General features: G+C 43.9%; 1 protein-coding gene across 1 annotated transcript in view; it reads left to right on the forward strand.

Annotated features, from left to right (window-relative positions):
* Positions 1 to 10362, forward strand: part of LOC129814813 (chromodomain-helicase-DNA-binding protein 6-like) — a 95066-nt gene extending 84704 nt beyond the window's left edge. The window contains 6 exon segments of the mRNA XM_055867853.1: positions 405 to 626; positions 769 to 1317; positions 2361 to 2537; positions 2828 to 2971; positions 3845 to 3949; positions 4149 to 10362. Coding sequence (XP_055723828.1) covers positions 405 to 626; positions 769 to 1317; positions 2361 to 2537; positions 2828 to 2971; positions 3845 to 3949; positions 4149 to 5201 — 2250 coding nt within the window. The 3' untranslated portion in view covers positions 5202 to 10362.
* Positions 10363 to 19965: the final 9603 nt, after the last annotated feature.

Consider the following 19965-nt stretch of genomic DNA (forward strand, 5'->3'; position numbering starts at 1 on the left):
TGTGGAAGAACTTGACTGGCCTATACAGAGCCCTGACCTCAACCCCATCGAACACCTTTGGGATGAATTGGAACGCCGACTGTGAGCCAGGCCTAATCGCCCAACATCAGTACCCGACATAACTAATGCTTCCATTCAGCCACAAGAGCAAGTTCCTGCAGCAATGCTCCAACATCTAGTGGAAAGCCTTCCCAGAAGAATGGAGGCTGTTATAGCAGCAAAGTGGGGACCACCTCCATGTTAATGGTTTTGGAATGAGACGTTCGACGAGCACGTGTCCACATACCTATGATAATGTAGTGTACATTTTCACGATATAGCCAATTTTGACTTTGCAGCTAGGCCAAATACTGAGTACCAGGGGAATAATGCGTGGGACTTTTTTGTGCTCCTTTGCGTTGCAGGATCGGGTGATCATCAACCGCCTGGACAGCATCTGTCACGCCATCTTGAAGGGGAAGTGGCCCTCTTCCAGCCAGCAGTATGACTCCCCTAGCTCTCTGGCAAACACCTGTGTGCCTAACATTGTGCACCAGAGGGCTGGCTTCATTTCAGCCAGGGTACAGCCATCCCAGAGCCTCAACTTCAACATCCCAGCCCCTCCTGTAGTAACCCACCTTCCCAAGGTGACTAGCCCATGTTCATCTTCTGTCCCCTCATAACCATCGTTGTTGAAATCCTTCTTTTGTGACGTTTTTGTGGATATTCGCCAGTCTATTGTCGGTATTCGTTAATATTTTTCCATTCTTCCATTTCCATCCTGTTCAGTACAAGTCAAGAGATGCAGGGGAATGCAGCCAGGGAGGCTGGAGGTTGACATCCTTGCCTCTCTTGCAGGAGAGACTGGTGGCGCCGCCCTATTTGCCTGAACTAAAGCGGGGTAGGCGTGCGTTTGAATACAAGGCTGAGGTGCTCAGTAAGCAGTGCCACACAGGGGAGGAGATGCCTGTAACCGTGTCGAACAGAGGCGGGGCGCTGCTGCTCAAAGGCTGGCAGGAGGCGGCCATGGACCTCTCCAAGGCCGGGGATCTGGGCATTGGGGGCGACGCGGCAGCCACTGTAGGCCACATGAGTCACCAGGTCCACTCCGGTGCCCGAAAACTGCCCGCCATGAGCGCCATGCAGGGTTCAGTGGGGAAGGACATGGCCGGGATCCTGCAGGCAGGTCTCATCCACCCCGTCACCGGCCAAATTGTCAACGGCAACCTGAGGTGTGACGACGCAATCATGCGCCGGAGGAGAGGCAGACGGAGAAACGTGGAGGCGGTTGACATCGGGTTTGTCAAGAGCAGAGGAATGCATGTGCAGGAAAAACAGGTATGTCAAGTCAAAACTCCTTTTGGTTTTGTGAACAGAAGAAGAGACCGCTTAATGGTACTAGTTTTCTGCACCACCTGGTTTTGATGATAATTACTGTGGACCTGTCTCCCTACCAAGTTCAGGGGGAAGGACAATACAGTTGTCTCTTGTGGTTTGGTGCTTGGAGGCAATTAATTTGCAACAAAGGTTGAACGATAGCGTATCACTAGTCGCGTTGTCACGATACCAGTTTTAGGATCACGAAACTCAATACCATCGCAATACTTGATACCAAAACGATACCATGGCAAAAAAGGCGTATTAGCCATAGTCACAGAATGGCATTTAATCCAGACATATAAACTCAGCTATTGCTCTGTTCAAATGTTGGGCATCTTTTGGGTGTCCAAGTTTCACTTCTGACACCAACAGGCCGGGAATCCGGCACGAACCCTCAACATTCTTGCCGGTAGCCCTGCGGAAATCGACTGTGCCACAAAAGCACAGGTTATAAGTCAGGGTTGCTACAGTGTCTTTGGATGTGAGGGAGAGATCGTTGTGAATTTATTACGTTTTTGTTGACAACAAGTTTTGAAATCAGCATATTTTGTGTTTTTTATATTTTTTATTGTGAATTGATGTCAGTTCAGCTGTGACTTGCATAGAAAGTTATTCTACAAAGCTGGAAGCTACCGGTATCTTTAGTTTCAAAATGATTCAAGTGTGTTGAGTGGAGAGCTAACATGTTGCTGCCTAGACACTCTGCTCTAGCAATGAGTAAATGGAGCAGGCATGAGGCACAGTACGCTTGCGTTATTTAGGACATCAGCTGCATTGATAGACAGACTTGATCCTCTCAATCAGTATACGGCGTGAGACACATTTGACAGAAGTACTGAAAGTAACCCAAATTATAGTACCAAACCGTTTTTCATGTTCTGGTATCGAAAAAGTACAGAGTTTCGTTATACCGTGCAACACTAATCACAAGCGCTTCATACTAGCGTTGAGTTGGGAATCAAATGCATCTATTTGTTTCCTTGTGTTTTTGTCCTCTACAGGTCACCAGCCATTCTGCAGTGTCGTCCACCTCCTCCCCACCGGAGCGCCCCCCGGGAACCTCCGCCCCCACCCTGCCAGAGGTGGTGGCCATCGACAGAGAGGCTGCCAACAATGGCTTGATGGAATGGCTGCGACCGAATCCCAACTGCAGCATGGAGGTGCCCACTTTCGCACCGGTGAGTTGATCCTCCATGCACATTCATCTTATCCATTCTTCAAATTCCCTTTACTTTTGTGAAATCCCAGTTGGAGGGATTCCTGGAATCAAGAGGGAATGAGCAGGAGGAAACTGTGAATGAGCAGGAGGAAACTGTGATTTCTGAAAAACGTGTTCACTTTGAGAACGTTTCTGGTACGAGGGTTCAACTCACCCGCTGTTTTTATAAGTAAGGTTTTATAGTACGTTTTAAAGTAAGTGAATATCATTTGGAGTAGTGTGCTTTTCTTGCCAAATCTGGGGTTTCAGTCTCCTGGCTCAGCGATTCTGCACAGCTTTGTGGAGCGGCCCAAGCAGCGGCGGCATCGCTGTAAAGACCCCACCAAGCTGGATGTCAACTCCCTAACAGGGGAAGAGAGGGTGCCAGTGGTCCACAGGAGCACTGGCCGCAGGGTAACTATTTTGACTCAAACGCACACACCGAACACTGATGCACAAGCACACATAACATCACGGACATTAACCATGTTTCCATCCCACCATTTTTATGAGAGTACTGTACCTGATGGAAACAGCAAATTGTGGGGAGACTTTAAAAAAAAAAATGTTAACAAAATACGTTCGATTGGTGGATCATTTTTTGGGTCGGTGAAATAGATACAGTACCAGTCAAAAGTTTGGACATGCCTACTCATTGAAGGGTTTTTCCTTTATTTTTACTATTTTATACATTGTAGAATAATAGTGAAGACATCCAAAAAATGAAATGACACATATGGAATCATGTAGTAACCAAAAAACTGTTAAACAAATCAAAATATATTTTAGATTTTTCAAAGTAGCCACCCTTTGCATTGATGACTCCTTTACACACTTTTGGTATTTCTCTCAACCATCTTCACTTGGAATGCTTTTCCAACAGTCTTGAAGGACTTCCCACATATGCTGAGCACTTGGCTGCTTTTCCTTCACTCTGCGGTCCACCTCATCCCAAACCATCTCAATTGGGTTGAGGTCGGGTGATCGTGCATGCCAGGTCATCTGATGCAGCACTCCATCACTCTCCTCCTTGGTCAAATAGCCCTTACACAGCCTGGATGTGTGTTGGGTCATTGTCCTGTTGAAAAACAAATTATAGTCCCACTACGCGCAAACCAGATGAGATGGTGTATCGCTGCAGAATGCTGTGGTAGCCATGCTGGTTAACTGCCTTAAATTCTAAACTAATGTTTGCCTGAATTATGCACAAATGCATAATTTACATTTATGCTATGTGTGTGTGTGTGTACAAGAACTCATTGAGGGCTGTATTCCTCTGTGCTGTAGCTTGGGGGTGCTATGGCTCCAGCAATCAAGGAGCTTTCACGATGGCTGGATGAAAATACTGAGTACTGCGTGGCACCTGACTGGGCAGATGTAGTGAAACACTCTGTGAGTAGCATGGCATTTTCACTCTCTCATATCCACATAAATGCCCCAATCAAATAGTTTCATTAGAATGCTTCCATTTTTAATTAGGCATTCACTCATCTTGAATAGTGCAGTTGTCAGAACCTACTGCTTCACAGATTACAGATGTCCTTCAAAACCATCCCTGCATTTTCCTTAAACTAATACCTTGTGTTTCCAGGGCTTTCTTCCTGAGGGCAAGTTCACCCGCATCCTCACTGAGCCCGTGTGCCGCGACCAGGGGCCCCGCCGCCGGGGCCGTCGTCCCCGCAGCGAGATGCCCAAGCCCCTCCTCTCCGAGTCTCCCATGGGCCCGCTCTGTATGAACGGCGGCCTGATCGGCAGCATGGACCTGGTCAGCCTCCAGAACCTCCACAATGTCCAGGGCATCCCACTCACAAGCTTGATGGGATTCCCCCATGGCTTTGCTGTGTCCGCCGGTGAAGACGCAAAGAATGGTCTGAGTATGCTGCCTATGATGCTCCACGGCGTACACGGCGCCCCCCACATGTTCAGTGTTCAGGGGCTGATGGGGTTGCCGCCCACCTGCTCTGCTTCCACCTCTTCCTCCACGGCTGTAGTTACCACCACTGCGGCCTCCTCCTCAGCGGCCAGTAGCCCCTCTCGAGGCCCCGGCCAGGCATCTTCAAGCACAGGGGCCGAGGGCTCTGGCATTCAGTCTGGCAGAGAGAGAAAGAGGGAGGAAAAGCAGCAAGGCGCGATGGGCAACCACAGCATTGCGGCCATCACCACCACCACAGCGACCAGCAGCAGTGGCAGCCACCAGGCCTTCAACCCTTTCCTCATTCCGGGGATGTCCCATGGACTGCTGTACCCTCACATGTTCCTCCCGCACGGGGGCGTCATGGCGCTGCCAGGCATGCCGCCTGCAGACTCCTCCAGCAGCCCAAAGACGAAGAAGAAAAGAACAAGGGAGGAAGGGGTGGTGGTGGTGGTGGTGGAGGCAGACAGCCACTTACAGACAGACAGTGGGCCTCCGAAAAAACACAGTGATGGCCAGACTGGGGAGAGCACGGCTGACCAGGCTGGGCCGGAGGACAGGGAGCAGATGGAGGACAACATTCAGGAGGAGGGCACGGGACACGACTCCCATGAACCTCCAGAGGTAAACCCCAAGAAGAGCGTTGAAGAGGAGAGAGGAACGATGGAGATTAGCTTGATGGAGGAGAAAAAACTGCCTGAGGAGGAGAGCGTGTCAAGGGGGGCAGAGTAGACTTCACAATATACTTCTTCTCCCACCTCTTTCTTACTGTGCAACAGTTTTAAGTTTGTGGTGTGTAAGTACCTTCATTTGTATGTAAATACTTTTATTATCAACTTATTTTTTATAGTTCTGCCCTGTAGCAAATTTGTGATTATCTTATACTATATATCCCCACACATGCTCCATTCAAGAACTTCATGAAAGAGATGCAAACACACACTTGCGAAGGGAGGAATGAATCAACGTTGTTACATGGTTATAACAATTCAAGCATCCTTGACGGTCTGCTACATCATTTAGATGCCTGGTTGCAAAAAGGTAAAGTCGGGAGCCTGTTTGACTGAAGAGGATAAAGATTGTGGGTTGTGTTCATTAGGGCATGCAATGGAGAACATTGTCAAACGGTTTCAATGGGAAATGAAAATGTGTTTCTTATCAAGTCGTCCCATCTTTTTTGTCAGTTTTTTTTATCCATTTTTGGTGCCTAATGATCACAACCAAGAACGATGTAGCCGTCTAGTGATTACTGTCCCCTCAGTTTCCTTGATGGTATTAAGGAATGTGAATATCCCATTAAAGTTGTTTAATGTCCCGAAAGCCTAAAACGAATAGCAATTTTATTTGAAGGTCCTTTAAAATGTGTTGAATATAATACTTTTTATATCAATGCATGCAAGGTAACTTGCAGTCCCAAGTTTGATTAGTAGCATAACTGCTGCTAAGAAGTTCTGAATAGGACAGCTTTTGTCCATCCCTATTTTGTTTGTCTTGTTACTGCTGTGTAAAACATTTTTAAAAGGAAAATAGACAAACGAAAGTGCGTATAACAGATTTAGAGAAAACAATGATGCTAGTATAACCAATCGAGAGAACACATATGCAGTACGACAGCCACTCAAATAAAAGGCAAAGACTAATCCTGAGTTTTGATAATGCTTTAAAATATATAATCTCACAAAGTCACTTTGGGATGTGATCAGCTGTGTCAGTGTGGGAGCAGTGAAGAGGTACCATAGACAGTCTGTCACAGAGAGCTCTGTTGAGAGCGCCAGTGCCTCACCGGTGAGGGACAAGCACACAGAGGGTACTTCACTAAGGGAGAGGGGTGGTGGGGGATGTGCAAAGTATACAAATAATATGTCCATTCCCATCTGCCTTTCCAGTGTTAGGGAAAAGTTAGTCGTTTGATCACAGATACTGTATGTAAAGCAGTGGCAGAGTGCCTCGTTGTTTTAAAGGCTTCGTGGTCTCCTTTTCTTCCCTTAGAAGCATTTTAAACTCCTGTAGACTAGGTCATACTCAGAATGTTTCAAACAAATCTATCTATTTAGCTGTATATTGCTGTTCCTTTTGTTTACATGCACACCACATTTTTTGTTTTCTCCGTTATGTCCCTTGACATTGGGGGGAAATGGCAAAATCAGTACCAGTGTTTATTGTATTTAACATAATGTACTACACTAAATGGATGCAAAAGCTGATTTTATTCTCAATTTTACAACAGGGTCTGTTTTTTGGGGTATATGTTTTAGACTTGGCTTCTAAGCGTAACAACTTGACTTCTCTTTTTGTTTGTGATTTTTTTTTTTCATATTAGAAAAGTGTCCTTTGGTGAATGTTTACCTGTATTCTGTCTATTAAGCTTTTATTTGTGTATGTGTACATGCATGCGCACACTTGCACAACCTGTCCCATGGGTGACATTTTGTCCTCGAGCTGTATTTCTCTCTTGCTCTAGAGTCATCTTTCTTTGTTGGAAGACATGTTATAGTTGCCTTGTCACAACTTGTGACTATAATTCATTTGTTCTGCCAAACTTTCACCAAACATGACATTTTTCTTTAAACTTAGTTGATTATATTAAAAGTAAAATGCCTTATTTAGCTAGTGTTATATATATATATATACTGCTAAAAAAAATAAGGGAACACTAAAATAACACATCCTAGATCTGAATGAATGAAATATTCTTATTAAATACTTCTTTCTTTACATAGTTGAATGTGCTGACAACAAAATCACACAAAAATTATCAATGGAAATCAAATTTATCAACCCATGGAGGTCTGGATTTGGAGTCACACTCAAAATTAAAGTGGAAAACCACATTACAGGCTGATCCAACTTTGATGTAATGTCCTTAAAACAAGTCAAAATGAGGCTCAGTAGTGTGTGTGGCCTCCACGTGCCTGTATGACCTCCCTACAACGTCTAGGCATGCTCCTGATGAGGTGGCGGATGGTCTTCTGAGGGATCTCCTCCCAGACCAACTCCTGGACAGTCTGTGGTGCAACGTGGCGTTGGTGGATAGAGCGAGACATGATGTCCCAGATGTGCTCAATTGGATTCAGGTCTGGGGAACGGGCGGGCCAGTCCATAGCATCAATGCCTTCCTCTTGCAGGAACTGCTGACACACTCCAGCCAATAGGAGGAACCCAGGGCCAACCGCACCAGCATATGGTCTCACAAGGGGTCTGAGGATCTCATCTCGGTACCTAATGGCAGTCAGGCTACCTCTGGCGAGCACATGGAGGGCTGTGCGGCCCCCCAAAGAAATGCCACCGCACACCATGACTGACCCACCGCCAAACCGGTCATGCTGGAGGATGTTGCAGGCAGCAGAACGTTCTCCCTGGCGTCTCCAGACTCTGTCACGTCTGTCACATGTGCTCATGTGCTCAGTGTGAACCTGCTTTCATCAGTGAAGAGCACAGGGCGCCAGTGGCGAATTTGCCAATCTTGGTGTTCTCTGGCAAATGCCAAACGTCCTGCACGGTGTTGGGCTGTAAGCACAACCCCCACCTGTGGACGTCGGGCCCTCATACCACCCTCATGGAGTCTGTTTCTGACCGTTTGAGCAGACACATGCACATTTGTGGCCTGCTGGAGGTCATTTTGCAGGGCTCTGGCAGTGCTCCACCTGCTCCTCCTTGCACAAAGGCGGAGGTAGCGGTTCTGCTGCTGGGTTGTTGCCCTCCTACGGCCTCCTCCACGTCTCCTGATGTACTGGCCTGTCTCCTGGTAGCGCCTCCATGCTCTAGACACTACGCTGACAGAAACAGCAAACCTTCTTGCCACAGCTCGCATTGATGTGCCATCCTGGATGAGCTGCACTACCTGAGCCACTTGTGTGGGTTGTAGACTCCGTCTCATGCTACCACTAGAGTGAAAGCACCGCCAGCATTCAAAAGTGACCAAAACATCAGCCAGGAAGCATAGGAACTGAGAAGTGGTCTGTGGTCACCACCTGCAGAACCACTCCTTTATTGGGGGTGTCTTGCTAATTGCCTATAATTTCCACATTTTGTCTATTCCATTTGCACAACAGCATGTGAAATTTATTGTCAATCAGTGTTGCTTCCTAAGTGGACAGTTTGATTTCACAGAAGTGTGATTGACTTGGAGTTACATTGTGTTGTTTAAGTGTTCCCTTCATTTTTTTGAGCAGTGTATATAGATAGATAGATGTTTTGTTACATCTCCATATTGGAAGTTATATATCAAAGTATTTTGTTCGGTTTGTTTTAAATGCCCCTTCAGTTGTATGCGTACATACCTTGGTAATGTGCAAAACCAGGATTTGGACATTTGCTGGTATCAGTCACTGCAGTGATAGAAGATAATCTTTCAAAGTTATCTTTATGGTCCAATTCACTTACTCCATGAAGTGACTCAAACAATCTTCCAAAGCACAATGGAGAACAATGAATTATTACTGTTTTCTCATCAGTGCCTCTGAGATTTGGTTTGATATTTTTTCTATTTTGTTCCAAACTTCTGCTGATTTACATAATTTATTATATCTAGGCTGAAGTACTAGTGCAGAAACATCCCTGAACCTATTCCAATTGCATCTAATGTTATCAATGTGAAGGGTGCCATGCAATTCCTGATCGGTCATGTCTGAGGGTCCCCTTTGTTTCACTCAAACAACAAGCTTTTCACATGCTTATATTCACTTAACAGGCCTTCAGTTTTCGTAAAGACATCACTGGTGCACGGTATGTATACAACTGAAGTGGATGTGATGTTAAAACCAATGCTCATCCAATTGTAGACCTATTCTGCACGTTGGATCCAATATTCCACTACCATTGGCTGAGTAATGTGTCTTCAGATAGACAACCTGTTTTTGGGAATATAAAGTAGATTTATTAGATCTCAAGACACCAGCCCACACCAATTTTCTATTACTTTGCTTGTGTGTGACAACTTGAAAAACAACTACTTGGAGCAGTATGTGACTACAGTTGAAGGTCAATTAATATTTATTCAGTCTTTCATGTCATGAAATCGTTTTACTGTGTTTTCTTTTCATTTAGTCTTTTGGTAATTTATGAAACGGTCAGATTCATTTCAAGTCATGTATCTCATATGTATTTATTGTACAAGTCTTGTCTAAGCATTTTCATGTTTATGCCTGGTGTGTAACGTTAAAGGGTTCAGAGGGACAACAGTCACGCTTCTAAGGCTTGCTGGCTCTTCACATTTTAGAATGTTTGTTGTATTTTTTTTTGCCATCACCTATGGCAAGAGTAGTATAAAATACATAAATGTTATAACTTTTCCTGAAAAAGTGTAACTTACTTATTAACATGTGCCATAGATTGTGGGTCATTGGGACGGGGTCAATTGTATCCGTGTGAACTTTGGACTGAATTGTACTATAACCTATTTCTGCAGTCAGGTTAGACACTAGGCGCCAGGCCCTATTCATCAATTCTGTTATGTATTTGCATGTCAGAGGAAAGATACGGGCTCTGGCTTTCCAATGCCATGCTATGTGTGTTGTGATTGCATGCCTGGACATGCTGGTTATATAGGCCCTGAAAATTGCCACAATCCAAGTTGCAGAGATGGCCACTCTGTGTGTGTGTGCGTCTGCATGCATGCATTGACAGATTAGGACCTTCGTTTTCAGCTCATACAGTCAAAGCCAGTGTTCACTAAATGGGTTTACTGTAAAGCTACATTGAACGAAGTGCACCGTGGGTGGGAACATCATGCTTCAAAAGAAAAGTACTGGCTGACGTAAGCTACATTAACAGAGTTGTGGATAAAAAAATCATTGTTGAACTAGCTCCAATATTCCCTCATGGACCAATCCCATAACTCAGAACATGGTATGTGATCTTTTATTGTACAATAAAAGATGACTTTCAACTTTCATCAAGTGAAGGGGTATTCATTTCTCAACATACTGCTAGCAGCAGCTAGTTTAAGTGAGAAGCTCGGGAGTAGGCATTGCCCATATGATCAACCATCTGCTAGCTACTAGCTAAACCAGAGAGGAAAAGGCGATGTAATGTTATTTTATAAAATGGAAGTTTTATAATGGTTAGGTTACGAATGCACTGATATGTGGACACAAGTGGCATTTTGGCAAAAACATTTTAGTTGTGCCTGTAATCATAGAGAGATCAGGGATGGGCACCTTTTGGGGGTGGGAGCCACAAAATCTGGACTCATCATGGGGGGGGCACAGTGACTTGCGGGTCTGTGTACCCACATCCATACATGTAGTCAGAGTGTACCCCTAGCCTTTTGGGGGCCCTAAGTGAAATTTGGTTTCCCTCACCTTGCAAGCAAAACATTTTAGCAGTCCCCATCTTGGCAGCGGAGAGAAATTATTTAGAGTTAATTTCCTGCAATTCTACACATTTTTCCATAGGATGGAGAGAAATGTTTTGACGTTTAATATATCTGAGTGAGCATTACTAACTAAATCAATGGGGCCCCCGGTCGGTAATTCGACAATGATAACTTTAAGTTTAGATAGCTTGCTGCGATACTAATTTACCAATCAAACAATTTGGAAATTGATAGAGGACTCGTCATGGATATAACCCAGTTTAGCAGGGATGCAAACTGGTGAGGTCCAAAAATATTGGGGGGGGGGAATCTGACAACTGCAAGAAAATGTGCCTAAATTCAGACTGATACCAGGTCAAATATCACGAGACCGCTCGGTACCACGGGGGTTTGCACCGCCGAAGGATGCCTGTTTCCATTCTCTATGTTCTGCCTGTGCGCTGCACATAAACCTGTTCCTAATTTTCACACCTGTACTCAATACAACACATCTAACACACCTCATGGCAAAACATTTCAGTGGCCAGCCTCTTTATGGAGGAGAGAAAATGTTTTAAAGTTAATTTCCTGTAATAATAAAAATAAATGTATCTGTGTTTTATATATATTTCCACACTTAGGTTGGAATAATACTGTGAAATTGTGAAAATTATGATAATGCCGTTTTAATGTACAGTAGGAGCTGTTATGGACAATTCGTTAATAGATCAATAAGAAAGACTTCCAAACCTCTCTCCCAATAACAGCACATTTCCAGTTTTCCCCTCCCCACTCAGACCACTTCTAGACAGTCCTAGCAAAATTGCTTGAGAAATTGCTCTTAAAGCTATTTTGTTTATTTTTGACCATTTAATTGAAAACAATCACAGTAAACAACCCTTTGCTAATTGCCGCTCCCGAACAGTGATTGTCCAATCAAAGCTTAGCAACCGTAACCCACCACTCGGACACTTCACAAAAAATCCTCATGGACGACAGGCAGAGATACTTTTCCTTTGTCTGCTACAAGTGAACAGGAAATGATTAAACAGTGTTCCTAGGACACGTAACTGACAGTCTGTACCTGGAGAAATTAGCGAAGCTGTTCCCGAGCTAGGGGTCGCAGCAACATGTGAGTTGCAGGACAATTTCCAAAATCCTGAAAAAAATGTATACAAAAATATAATATTGGCTTTCTCAATTGTTATGTGGTTAAACTAATTTATGCTATTGCTAGCAATCAAAAGGAAACCGACTGAAGGACTTAAACTTCCCAGCTTATGCTCTCCAAATGGACCTTAGCTGTGAGGGCCGAGATGCCCGTGCATTGACTTTTGTTTGCTATACAGTGCATTCGGGAAGTATTCAGACCCCTTCCCTTTATACACATTTTGTTACATTAACAGCCTTATTCTCAATTTGATTAAATAAAAAACACAACACTCCATAATGACAAGGCGAAAACTGAAATGAAAAGCATACCTTATTTACATATCGTACCAGTCAAAAGTTTGTACACACACAGTTGAAGTCGGAAGTTTACATACACTTAGGTTGGAGTCATTAAAACTCGTTTTTCAACCACTCCACACATTTTTAGTTAACAAACTATAGTTTTGGTAAGTACGTTAGGACATCTACTTTGTGCATGACACAAGTAACATTTCCAACAATTGTTTGGAAATGTTAGACAGATTATTTCAATTATAACTCACTGTATCACAATTCCACTGGGTCAGAAGTTTACATACACATAAATTAACTGTGCCTTTAAACAGCTTGGAAAATTCCAGAAAATTATGTCATGGCTTTAGAAGCTTCTGATAGGCTAATTGACATCATTTTAGTCAATTGGAGGTCTACCTGTGGATGTATTTCAAGGCCTACCTTCAAACTCAGTGCCTCTCTACTTGACATCATGGGAAATCAACCAAGATTGTAGACCACAAGTCTGGTTCATCCTTGGGAGCAATTTCCAAACGCCTGAAGGTTCATCTGTACAAACAATAGTACGCAAGTATAAACACCATGGGACCACGCAGCCATCATACCGCTCAGGAAGGAGACTCGTTCTGTCTCCTAGAGATGAACGTACTTTGGTGCGAAAAGTGCAACTCAATCCCAGAACAGCAGCAAAGGACCTTGTGAAGATGCTGGAGGAAACAGGTAAAAAAAAAGTATCTATATCCACAGTAAAACAAGTCCTATATCGACATAACCTGAAAGGCCGCTCAACAAGGAAGAAGCCACTGCTCCAAAACCGCCATAAAAAGCCAGACTACGGTTTGCAACTGCACATGGGGACAAAGATTGTACTTTTTGGAGAAATGTCCTCTGGTCTGATGAAACAAAAATACAACTGTTTGGCCATAATGACCATCGTTATGCTTGGAGGAAAAGGGGGGAGGCTTTCAAGCCGAAGAACACCATCCCAACCATGAAGCACAGGGGTGGCAGCATCATGTTGTGGGTGCTTTGCTGTAGGAGGGACTGGTGCACTAAACAAAATAGATGGCATCATGAGGCTGGAAAATTATGTGGATATATTGAAGCAACATCTCAAGACATCAGTCAGGAAGTGAAAGCTTGGTCACAAATGGGTCTTCCAAATGGACAATGACCCCAAGCATATGTCATGACGTTGACCTGTGGGTAAGGTTTATGAACCCCCCCCCATAAATACCTTTCTCCCTTTCCTCTCTTGACTCTACTGAAGGACTCTTAAAAAGCCTTTGTTAAACATAGAGAGCCGGGGAACATCAAGAGGTGGGGGGAAAGGAACCATATTTCGGTAATCCAACCAGTTGAAAATATGCGTTGGTATTTAATGAATATAATGTCAGTTCGGTTGTCATCTGAGACATTCTTATTAATGATAGGATGACAAACTGCATCCTGGAAAGTCTACACATTATAGTTATCAGATTCACATGGAATTGTTGTGCAACTTAAATGTTAAAATATGAAACTATTTGTGAAAAGATTAAATGTAATTTTAGCTTCCAAATGAGAGAATTGGGTTTTCATAAGGTTAAAGCTCTGCTCCATCAGTGGCCCGCCCATGTGAAGAGACTGGTTATAAACTATGAAACATACCCTTCTCTCCCTCCACTATATAAGCCCTTTACGAAAATACAACTTTCTGTTCCGGGTACATTAGGGCGAAGGTCCGATGTCAGAAGGTTTCAGATAATAACCTGTTGTGAGGACGACGGTCCCACGTTAAAAGGACTAACATGGCAACTACAGAACTAAGCCAACCTCAGCGTGAGCTTTGGTTGCGAATGGTATGATCTTTGAACTCTTATTCACTATAGAAGTGATACCTCCTAGCCGTTGAGTTAGCAGCGGCCGCTGTAAACGTGGGCTAGGAAAGGACGGACGACGTATCCAGTTTACCACCAGAGACATTTTTCAGAGGATTGGAAGATCTCTGTTGGGCAACACGGCCAGCATCTACGACCAACCTACCGAAGCGCAGTTCAGAGTAAATATTTATTGCATTTTCCTTTTCCAAATGGGCGGTAATTTAGAATGCATAAGATACTCTATTTACGATAGCATAGCTTCTCCCTTTGTTCCTCAGTCTTCCCGCTCTTTCACTCAAACCCAACCCTCTTTGTGTAAACAGCCGTCATGTCGGCTCCGTTCACCAGGGACGTTTTCTGTATGACATAATTTGCATTCTGTGTGATTATTTAGTAAATAAATAATTAAACCAAAGTTTGTATTGCTGATTGAACTTGTTGGCCAGGGTTCGTGAAGATAACCAAGAATTTACAACTTTCAGATGAGACTGAAATAAGGTGATGATTAATATTGACAGCTATTGATGTAAAATATTATTAGGTCTTTAAGAGATTATTCGGAAGATAACAGCTCTATAAACATTATTTCGTGGTGCCCCGACTTTCTAGTTAATTACTGTTACATGATTAGCTTAATCAGGTAATATTAATTACAGAGAAAGGATTTTATAGAATGTCATATTACTTTATCCAGCATAGTCAAAGACACGACACATACTTCCAAAGTTGTGGCAAAATGGCTTAAGGACAACAAAGTCAAGGTATTGAAGTGGCCATCACAAAGACCTGACCTCAATCCTATAGAAAATTTGTGAGCAGAACTGAAAAAGCGTGTGCGAGCAAGGAGGCCTACAAACCTGGCTGTTACACCAGCTCTGTCAGGAGGAAAGGGCCAAAATTCACCCAATTTATTGTGGGAAGCTTGTGGAAGGCTACCCAACACGTTTGACCCAAGTTAAACAATTTAAAGGCAATGCTACCAAATACTAATTGAGTGTATGTACACTTCTGACCCACTGGGGATATGATGAAAGAAATAAAGTGTTAAAGAAATAAAAATAAATTTTAGATTTTTCAAAGTAGCCACCCTTTGCCTTTATGACAGCTTTACACACTTGCTATTCTCTCAACCAGCTTCATAAGGTAGTCACCTGGAATGCATTTCAATTAAGTGTGCCTTGTTAGTTTGGAATTTCCTTCCTTAATGCATTTGAGCCAATCAGTTGTTGTGTTGACAAGGTAGGGGTGGTATATTTTATTTAACGAGGGAAGTCAGTTAAGAACAATTTCTTATTTACAATGACAGCCTAGGAACAGTGGGTTAACTGCCTTGTGCAGGGGCAGAACGACAGATTTTTACCTTGTCAGCTCGGGGATTCGATCTACCTTTCAGTTCATGGCCCACCTGTATACAGAAGATAGCCCTATTTGGTAAAAGACATGAAGGTCAGTCAATGTGGAAAATGTCAAGAACTTTGAAAGTTTCTTCAAGTGCAGTCGCAAAAACCATCAAGTACTATGATGAAACTGGCTCTCATGAGGACCACCACAGGAATACCCAGAGTTACTGCAGCTAAAGAGGATAAGTTCATTAGAGTGACCAGTCTCAGAAATTGCAGCCCAAATAAATGCTTCACAGAGTTCAAGTAACAGACATATCTCAACATCATCTGTTCAGAGGAGACTGCGTGAATCAGGTCTTCATGCTGCAAAGAAACCACTACTAAAGGACACCAATAACAAGAAGACCTGCTGGGCCAAGAAACACGAGCAATCGACATTAGACCGGTGGAAGTCCGTCCTATAGTCAAAATTTGAGACTTTTGATTCCAATCGCAATGTCCTTTTCAGACGCAGAGTAGGTAAGCGGATGATCTCCGCATGTGTGGTTCCCACCGTGAAGCAGGAAGAGGAGATGTGATGGTGTGGGGTTGCTTGGTGGTGACACTGTCAGTGATTTATTTAGAATTCAAGGTGCACTTGCATTCTGCAGCGATACGCCATCCCGTCTGGTTTGTGATTAGTGGGACTATCATTTGTCTTTCAACAGGACAATGACCTAACTCACCTCCAGGAGGTGTAAGGGCTATTTGACCAAGGAGGAGGGTGATGGAGTGCTGCATCCGATGACCTGGCCTCCACAATCATCTGACCTCAACCCAATTGAGATGGTTTGGATGAGTTGGACCGCAGAGTGAAGGAAAAGCAGCCAACAAGTGCTCGGCATATGTGGGAACTCCTTCAAGGCTGTTACAAAAGCATTCCAGGTGAAGCTGGTTGAGAGAATGCCAAGAGTATGCAAAGCTGTCATCAAGGCAAAGGGTGGCTACTTTGAAGAATCTAAAATATATATTTTGATTTGTTTCACACTTGTTTTGGTTACTGTGTGAATCAATATGTTATTTCATAGTTTTGATGTCTTAACGAGTATTCTACAATGTAGAAAATAGTCAAAATTAAGATAAACCCTTGAATGAGTAGGTGTTTCCAAACTTTTGACTGGTACAGTACATCACCAGTATATGTATTTATTATGGATCCAAAGCAGCAGCTATTCTTCCTGGGGTCCAGCAAAATTAAGGCAGTTTTTATAAAAAAAAAAAATTAAACGTTACAGCACATTCACAGATTTCACAACACACTGTGTGTCCTCAGGCCCATACTCCACCACTACCACATATCTACAGTACTAAATCCATGTGTATGTACCGTGTGTGTGCCTGCATGTGTCTGTGCCAATGTTTGTTGCTTCACAGTCCCCGCTGTTCCATAAGGCATTTTTTTCTTCTGTTTTTGAAATCTAATTTTACTGCTTGCATCAGTTACTTGATATGGAATAGAGTTCCATGTAGTCATGGTTCTATGTAGTACTGTGTTCCTCCCGTAGTCTGTTCTGGACTTGGACTGTGAAGAGACCTCTTGTGGCATGTCTTGTGGGGTATGCATGGGTGTCCGAGCTGTGTGCCAGTAGTTTAGACAGACAGCTCCGTGCATTCAACATGTCAATACCTCTCGTAAAAAAAAAAGTAGTGATGAAGTCAATCTCTCTCCTCCACTTTCAGCCAGGAGAGATTGACATGCATATTATTAATATTAGTTCTCTGTGTACATCCAAGGGCCAGCCTTGCTGCCCTGTTGTGAGCCAATTGCAATTTTCATAAGTCCTTTTTCGTGGCACCTTACCACATGACTGAACAGTAGTCAAGGTGGACAAAACTAGGGCCTGAAGAACCTGTCTTGTTGATAGTGTTGTTAAGAAGGCAGAGTATCGCTTTATTATAGACAGACTTCTCCCCATCTTAGCTACTACTGCATCAATATGTTTTGACCGTGACAGTTTACAATCTAGTGTTACTCCAAGCAGTTTAATCATCTCAACTTGCTCAATTTCCACAGTATTTCTTACAATATTTAGTTGAGGTTTAGGGTTTAGTTAGTGTTTTGTTCCAAATACAATGCTTTTAGTTTTATAAATATTTAGGGCTTACTTATTCCTTGCCACCCACTCTGAAACTAACTGCAGCTCTATGTTGAGTGTACCTGTAGTAGCTGACGTGTATAGTGTTGAGTCATCCGCATACATAGAAACTCTGGCCTTACTCAAAGTCAGTATCATGTCATTAGTAAAAATTGAAAAAAGCAAGGGGCCTAAACAGCTACCCTGGGAAATTCCTGATTCTAACTGGATTATATTTGAGAAGCTTCCATTAAAGAACACCCTCTGTGTTCTGTTAGACAAGTAACTCTTTATCCACATTATAGCAGGGGGTGTAAAGCCATAACACAAGTTTTTCCAGCAACAGACTATGATCAATAATGTCAAAAGCTGCATTGAAGTCTAACAAGACAGCCCCCACAATCATTTTATCATCAATTTCTCTCAGCCAATCATAAGTCATTTGTGTAACTGCTGTGCTTGTTGAGTGTCCTTCACTATAAGCATGCTGAAATCTGTTAATTTTTTTTACTGTGAAATAGCATTGTATCTGGTCAAACACAATTTTTTCCAGAAGTTTACTAAGGGTTGGTAACATGATGATTGGTCAGCTATGTGGCAGTGTCTACAGTCAATCACGGACTACAAAAAGAAAACCAGCCCCGTCGCGGACCCCGATGTCTTGCTCCCAGACAAACTAAACAACTTCTTTGCTCACTTTGAGGACAATACAGTGCCACCGACACGGCCCGCTACCAAAACCTGTGGACTCTCCTTCACCGCAGCCAATGTGAGTAAAACATTTAATGTGTTAACCCTCACGGCATTCCTAGCCGCGTCCTCAGAGCATGCGCAGACCAGCTGGCTGGTGTGTTTACGGACATATTCAATCAATCCCTATCCCAGTCTGCTGTTCCCAAATGCTTCAAGAGGGCCACCATTGTTCCTGTTCCCAAGAAAGCTAAGGTAACTGAGCTAAACGACTATCGCCCCGTAGCACTCACTTCCGTCATCATGAGGTGCTTTGAGAGACTAGTCAAGGATCATATCACCTCCACCCTACCTGACACCCTAGACCCACTCCAATTTGCTTACCGCCCCATTAGGTCCACAGACGACGCAATCACACTGCCCTAACCCATCTGGACAAGAGGAATACCTATGTAAGAATGCTGTTCATCGACTACAGCTCAGCATTTAACACCATAGTACCCTCAACTTGTCAATAAGCTCGAGACCCTGGGTCTCGACCCCGCCCTGTGCAACTGGGTCCTGGACTTTCTGACGACGGCCCCAGGTGGTGAGGGTAGGAAACATAATCTCCACCCCGCTGATCCTCAACACTGGGGCCCCACAACGGTGCATTCTCAGCCTTCTCCTGTACTCCATTCACCCATGACTGCGTGGCCATGCACGCCTCCAACTCAATCAAGTTTGCAGACGACATTAGGCTTGATTACCAACAACGACGAGACGGCCTACAGGGAGGAGGTGAGGGCCCTCGGAGTGTGGTGTCAGGAAAATAACCTCACAATCAACGTCAACAAAACAAAGGAGATGATTGTGGACTTCAGGAAACAGCAGAGGGAGTACCCCCCTATCCACATTGACGGGACAGTAGTGGAGAGGGTAGTAAGTTTTAAGTTCCTCGGTGTACACATCACGGACAAACTGAATTGGTCCACCCACACAGACAGCGTTGTGAAGAAGGCGCAGCAGCGCCTCTTCAACCTCAGGAGGCTGAAGAAATTCGGCTTGTCACCAAAAGCACTCACAAACTTCTACAGATGCACAATCGAGAGCATCCTGTCGGGCTGTAACACCGCCTGGTACGGAAACTGCTCCGCCCACAACCGTAAGGCTCTCCAGAGGGTAGTGAGGTCTGCACAACGCATCACCGGGGGCAAACACCTGCCCTCCAGGACACCTACACCACCCGATGTCACAGGAAGGCCATAAAGATCATCAATGGCAACAACCACCCGAGCCACTGCCTCCTCACCCCGCTATCATCCAGAAGGCGAGGTCAGTACAAGTGCATCAAAGCTGGGACCGAGAGACTGAAAAACAGCTGCTATCTCAAGGCCATCAGACTGTTAAACAGCCATCACTAACATTGAGTGGCTGCTGCCAACATACTGACTCAACTCCAGCTCACTTTAACTTCATATGGCTGCAGTCCCGTTAACGGGATCGATATGACAACAGCCAGTCGAAGTGCAGGGCGCCAAATTCAAAAAACAGAAATCTCATAATTAAAATTCCTCAGACATTCATGTGTCTTATATCATTTTAAAGGTAATCTTGTTAATCCCACAAGTGTCCGATTTTAAATAGGCTTTATAGCGAAAGCACTACAAACGATTATGTTAGGTCACCACAAAACCACAATAACCACAGCTATTTTTTCCAGCTAAAGATAGCTTCACAAAAACCAGAATAGAGATAAAATGAATC

This window comes from Salvelinus fontinalis, chromosome 18 (genome assembly GCF_029448725.1).
Source record: "Salvelinus fontinalis isolate EN_2023a chromosome 18, ASM2944872v1, whole genome shotgun sequence".
NCBI classification, from domain to species: domain Eukaryota; kingdom Metazoa; phylum Chordata; class Actinopteri; order Salmoniformes; family Salmonidae; genus Salvelinus; species Salvelinus fontinalis.